The 6,526-nt window shown below is 52.5% G+C and overlaps 1 protein-coding gene across 4 annotated transcripts in view; it reads right to left on the bottom strand.

Moving 5' to 3' along the window:
• The window catches only part of ZC3H4 (zinc finger CCCH-type containing 4), a 43,681-nt gene that overhangs the window by 22,045 nt on the left and 15,110 nt on the right, over positions 1-6,526 (bottom strand). For all 4 annotated transcript variants that reach the window (XM_017500392.2, XM_017500395.2, XM_017500393.2 and 1 more), the window contains 3 exons: positions 4,175-4,394; positions 3,755-3,865; positions 1,232-1,454 (listed from right to left, as the gene is read on the bottom strand). In XM_017500392.2, the coding sequence (XP_017355881.1) occupies positions 1,232-1,454; positions 3,755-3,865; positions 4,175-4,394 (554 nt within the window). The remainder of the gene's footprint in view (positions 1-1,231; positions 1,455-3,754; positions 3,866-4,174; positions 4,395-6,526) is intronic.

The raw sequence follows: 6,526 nt of genomic DNA on the forward strand, positions 1-6,526 counted from the left end.
GAGTAGAGGTTGCAGAGGGCCAACATGGTGCCACAGCACTCCATCCTGAGTGACACAGTGAGACTGTATCTCAAAACAATAATAATAAGTAAGCGGGACGCAGTGGTACATGCCTGTAATCCCAGCTACTTGCAGGAGTGAGGCATGAGAACCGCTTGAATCTGTGAGGCAGAGGGTGAAGGCTGCAATGAGCCTAAATCATGTCTGCACTGCAAAATGGGTGAAAGAGCAAGACTCTGTCTCCCAATAAACAAAGAGTGATGGGGTCTCATTGTATTGCCCAGGCTGGCCTCCAACTCCCGGGCTCAAGTGATTCTCCCACCTGTACCTCCCAAGTAGCTAGGACTATCCAGTGTCCTTTCCATTTTTTAAATGTGGCCACCAGAAAATGTAAACGACATGGTGGCTTGCATTCTATTTCTACTGGACAGCACTGGTCTAGGATCTCCCCAAAGTACAAGGGCTGTCCCAGGAAGTTGTCCAAGAAAGACTGCTAGAAGAACGAATGAATGAGCAGCTATTCAAACAAGAATCTGGGCCTCAGGCAGGGCTCACAAACCTGAGGACCCCCGTGCTGGAAAATTCCAGAAGCCACTCTCAGGCTGGATGGTCTTTCTGGCAGGAGATGGTTCAACGGTTCTTGTTATTGTGGGCCAGGCTGGGCTCGAACACCTGACCTTAGGTGAACTGCCTGCCTCAGCCTCCCAAAGTGCTAGGATTACAGGCATGAGCCACTGCACTGGGTGAGACAGTTCTAAGAGGCCAGTCAGGGTTACTATGTCTCTGGTGCTCAACCCTCCTTTACCTCCCAAAGGACGAAGGTTCAAGGTTCAGAGGTGTGGCAGTGGCAAGGACTGCCGTCACACCTTGTCACGTGATGGGGCTGGGAGAATGTGGGAACACTGCTGAGGGTGGGGCAGCCAGCTGTCAGTGACCCTGGCCCCAGTGAGAGAGAAACTGTTCCCTCTTCGCCCCCGCAGCTGACCAGGAAGTGACCCTTCAGGCTCGTTAGCCTTCTCCCTGCCTCACACCAGCCTGGTACCTCCCCAACCACAGCTCAGTGGATGATCTCTCCGGTCCTCTGTGCCATGCCCGTGAAGGTCCTGGCCCTTCTTCATATACTTATCCCAACTCTAAGTGACCAGACTCGAGGCTCTGTGAGGCCAGGTCGTCCAGGTCAGCCCCGGTGGCTCCGATTCCCCAGAGGAGAAACTGCCAGGGTGAGGCTCACCTCGGCCGCGGCTGCTGCCCTCCTTGGCACGCCGGTATTGGTTCAGCTCTTTAGTGAAGTCGTCGTAGTCCTCCTTGCCCATGTCCTCCTCCTCGTCACCCTCGTATTCCCCGTACTGCTCGTTCTCGTAGTCCTCATACATGCCATAGCCCTTGCTGTCCATCTTGGAGTAAGCCTTCTTGGGCAGGGGCGTGGCATGTGACGGGGGATACTGCTGATGGGACTGTGTCCCAGAGACGGGAGAGGAGGTGAGCCGGATCCCACGGTTACAGGTGCAGACTACCAAGATCCCCACCATTCCCTAAACTGACATGTCTGGCTGGGTGGGGCTATTGTCCATGGGTTGCACTGCTGGTCCCCAGCCACTCTGGTGACCGGTTTCCATCCCAGGGAGTGGGGGAAGCAGTGGGCCTAGGTGTTTCTGTTCATAAAGGGCCAAAGCCTGAAACAATCAGAACCACAGACTCCCAATCCCTGAGGAACGAGAGGGAGGAGAAGGGAGCATTTCCTAGGGATGCAGAGCAAGCACACGGGGAGGGGCCTGGGAAGCAGGTGGGGGCTGCTCAGTCACAATGCTCCTAGGGCCCTGGAATTCAGTTAATGGCCTGCTTGGCAGCCAGGCTAGACAGCCGTCTCAAATGATGCTTTCCAAAGTGTGGTAATGCCAAGTGGTACTAGAAGAAGTTAAAGACATTCATAAAAATGGAACCAACTAAGACATCCTTCAACAGGTGAATGGATAACAAACTGGTATATCCAGACAATGGAGTAAAGGTGAATATATAACAATAATGTGTGCATTGGGCAAAACCCAAAGAACTACACAACTCTAAGGAATAACAATGTATCGCCGGGCGCAATGGCTCACGCCTGTAATCCCAGCACTTTGGGAGGCTAAGGTAGGCAGATCACCTGAGCCTAGGAGTTTGAGACCAGCCTGGCCAACACGGCGAAACCCTATCTCTACCAAAAATACAAAAATCAGCCTTGGTGTGGTGGCATGCACACATGGCTCTAGCTACTTAGGAGGCTGAGGCAGGAGGCTCACCTGAGCCCAGGGAGCTCAAGGCTACAATGAGCTGAGATCACACTTCAGCCTGAAAAATAGAGTGAGATCCGATCTCAATAAATAAATAAATAAACAATAAAGTCTATTAATGTTAAAAATCTGTATTATAGAAAAACAGGACAATGCAAAATACAGCTAGATACAGACACACATACAAGTACTTTAACACATCTTTAAAATGTCTCCAGCTCTAGCTCAAAAAAAGCATGTGATGTTCCCTCCATTTCCTGTGTCCCTCAGGTTTCAAGTCCAAACCTACACCAGTAGATCAATCTCGAATACGGTATTGGACGATGAATCATCTGTTGTGATAAATGTTGCTGAGTCATGGGATACCTGGGACAGCTTTAGAGACCTACTAACTTTAGCTAGGTGCATGGCTCACACCTGTAATCCCAGCTCTTTGGGAGGCCAAGGTGGGCAGATCACAAGGTCAGGAGATTGAGACCATCCTGGCCAACATGGTGACACTCTGTCTCTACTAAAAATACAAAAAAATAGCCAGGCATGGTGGCACATGCCTGTGGTCCCAGCTACTCGGTAGGCTGAGACGGAAGAATTGCTTGAACCCAGGATATGGAGGCTGCAGTGAGCTGAGATTGTACCACTGCACTGCAGCCTGGGTAACAGAGCAGGACTCCATCTCGATAAATAAATAAATAAATAAATAATTTCTCATTCAGACCTGGAGACCCACGTGCCAAGGAATACTGGGTAAAGTAGTAATAAGATGATTTTCTTTTCTTTTATGGGATTTTCTGGGGGAAGAAATGGTATACAAACTGAACAAATAGTTTAAATTGCTGCTTGAAACGGGAGTGACAATGGGCGAGTATTAACTTCTGCCTACTGACCACTGGAGAACATTTCATTCTCTCGACAATCTCCCATTAATGGTCATTTCTGAACACTGGAAGCCCACCAGGCATGACGTGGACCAGTCAGCAACTTTCTCTGACACAGAGAGGGCCTTGCCAAGGCCGCACAGAGGAGACTCAAGAGCATGATGGAGGTCGGCTAGGGCCTGGGTTCAAATCTCAGCTTCTCTACTTCAGAACAGTGCAAGCTTGTTGAAATTTCCTTTTCCTTTTGAGACAGGGTCTCACTCTGTCACTCAGGGTAGAGTGCAGTAGCCAATCACAGCTCACTACAACCTTGAACTTCTAGGCTCAAGGGATCTTCTCACCTGTCTCTTGAATAGCTGGGACTACAGGCACAGCTGGCTAATTGTTTTAAATTTTTTGTGCAAACAGGGGTCTTGCTTTGTTGCCCAGGCTGCCTTGTTGAAACGAAGTCTCGGTTTTCTCACTCATAAAACAGGGATTAAACCAATACCTAACGGCCCAGGACTGAAATCCACGTAAAATGCCCAGAACACTGCCAAGCGCTCAAAAAACACAAGCAGTTAGACTCCTCCCAGCCCCAGAGCTCAGCAGAGCGCACCCGTCACTCACCGGCACATACGGGGGGCTGTACTCTCTGTACTTGCGGTGCCCTTTCTCACTGGGGCTGAAATCCGAGTCATCTGAGAAGTCAGAGAAGTCATCGCTAGAAGAAGCGTGGCGCTGTAACGACAGGGGAAGTAGACTCAGCCACCCTGCTGCAGGCGGGCCACTCAGGCGTAGTCAGCCTCGGGACAAGCTATGCTGGCATGTGCCGAAGGGTTCTGGGCTTCACCTGAAACACCTCACCCGGGGCACTTAGTGGCAATGGGGCATAAGCTACCAACTCTTTTAAAAAAGGTCTTTATCCAATTTGAGATAAGCAAAGGCATTAAGAGTGCCCTCTGGGGTGGACAGCAAAAGCTCAGCCCCTGGGGCTCTCAGCCAGGCTCCATGCCAGGCAGCGGTGGCCCCGGTGAATCCTGGACCTACTTTGTGCTTGGACTTCCTCCTCTTCTTCGACCTTCTTTTCTCTTTCTCCCGTTCCTTCTTCCGTTTCCGCTTCAGTCTCCTGTGAGACTTCTCCTCGTCTGAATCACTGTGATGCTTCTCCCCCTTTTCTTTCCGGCTTCTCTCAGGCCCTCCGGAGGTATCCTGGGTCTCCTCTGCCCCATCATCTTCCAACTCGCCTTCCTCCAACTCTCCATCTTCCCTACAAACCAAAGCCACCATGACACAGGGTTTGAGAGACCTCCTAGGGCTCTGGGCTGGCCAAGGCTGACAGAAACTGAGGGCCTGGCTGCTGTGAACGAGGAGACCCTGGGAGGATGTGGGGGCCATGGCCTCTTGTTCCATCCCTTATCCTGCCCCAGAAAAACTATGCTTGCTCCAGTCTAACCTGGCTGGGGGAGGGGTAGGAGTTTAAGGGCATTGCCACCAACACCGGGACACAACTACGCCAGATTTCCAAACAGGACTAGTGTTCTTAGAAGAAATCAACAAGGTGCTGAGGTCATGGAAGTGGGAAAAGCCCCTCTTGGGGATTCACAACACTTCATGCTGCAGAACTTCCAGGAAGCACCACAGTCCAGAAACCCACACAGTTCTACTGGAAGCACCCGAAGCAATTCTGCGCCTGGCTTGACCACAGAAGTGCCTTTCCCAGGAAGCAGACCCGCATCCCCTCCTTACCCGGGCCAGGATCCCCTGCCGGGCCCTGGACCCGTGAGCTGGGCGTCAGTGCCACCTGAGGCTGAGGGTGGTGGCTGTGCACTGTCCAGAGGGCTGTGGTTCTGAAACAGGGGCTACCAGGGCCCACCCACAGGCAGGCCTGGGCTGCCGCCTGAGAACCTGTAAAGTACTTTATTACAAAAGCCCTATGAGAACCGCTGGAAACAGGCTCTGAGTCCCAGATCACCAAGTCTGACCCATCCTTGTCAGTCCCACACCTCTGGGCTGGAGGCAGGCAGACACTGGGCAGCTGGAGGACGGGGATGGGTCCCAGGCGGGCCTCATAATGACACTGGTCCGGGTTTCTCTCCCTCCTCTGACTCACCTCCAGGTACCAGGAACCCCTTCTGGCTCCCCATCCTATATTCTTCCCATTCCCCCAGGTCACCCCAACCCCAAGGACTTTAAACATGACAGACCCTGCCCAGTGGACATCCTGCATATGTAAATATCTATGGGTTGGGGTAGGGGGAAGGAATGGGTTCAGGAGGGGGCAGCTGGAAAAAGAATCCAGTTTTTGAGCCAAACCCACAGACACAGTGCTCACAAGTACAGGAGTTGGTAAAGGAAAAGCACAATTTTTTTGAAAAATTTTAAAAAGCTTCCCAAGTTCCCCATGAATGACCACAAAAAGGCTTGCGTGAGAGCATCCAACTCCTTCCATCTCAATTAACTAGGACACAAAGAGAGGTGATGTGAGGAGAAAATGTCATGAGGCCAGGCCCCAAAAGGCCAACCACAAATGGAGCTGATCTGGGCGGAAAGGCCCGAAGCCATCAGGCGGGAGCCAGTGCACTAGGGCGCTTGCCTGCAGGTTCCGGCGCACACGGCAGGCAGACTCCTCCCAGGAGCCTCCACTGGTCTTTCACTCATGTCTCTCCCTTTGTCTGCCTCCAGGCTGCTACCCAAACATCAAGGAACTCCTCAAGAGGGGATTTTTCTGTGAACTCTCATTCCCAATTCAAAGGGGATGGGTTCTATTTCAAACCCAAGTGGCCCAGCCCCACAGATACCCCACGGATACCCCTCGGCAGAGGTCAAGGGCAGCTCTCGAAACAGAATGCACGACACAAAACTTTCTGCTGCTTCAAAGGCAACAGCACAGAGAGGTGACCTGACCCATGTGTGCCTCGTGTTGCTTCGCTGACTAGCAAACTTGGCATGGGGCGGAGACGCAGGCCGCAGTCCTGAGAAGGGAGGTGCCTTCCAGCCGGGGTGCGGCCCACAGAAACCAAACGTGGGGCACAGCCCTCACTGGATGCCTCACCCACACCGAAAGGGCCACCAGACTGGGGAAACTGGTTTTGTCCCAAGGGAGAAGCTGTTACTCAGTGACACGGCAAACTTCCCACCGCCAGGGAGCTGTGCAGACACTGGGAGGTGGCGCCCTGATGGAAACACTGGGAGCGGGCCAGGGCCACACCTCAAGAGAAACGCAGGGAGAGGCCGGGCGCGGTGGCTCAAGCCTGTAATCCCAGCACTTTGGGAGGCCAATGCGGGTGGATCACGAGGTCAAGAGATCGAGACCATCCTGGTCAACATGGTGAAACCCCGTCTCTACTAAAAATACAAAAAATTAGCTGGGCATGGTGGTGCGTGCCTGTAATCCCAGCT

Source organism: Cebus imitator, unplaced genomic scaffold (genome assembly GCF_001604975.1).
Source record: "Cebus imitator isolate Cc_AM_T3 unplaced genomic scaffold, Cebus_imitator-1.0 Scaffold266, whole genome shotgun sequence".
Lineage (NCBI taxonomy): Eukaryota > Metazoa > Chordata > Mammalia > Primates > Cebidae > Cebus > Cebus imitator.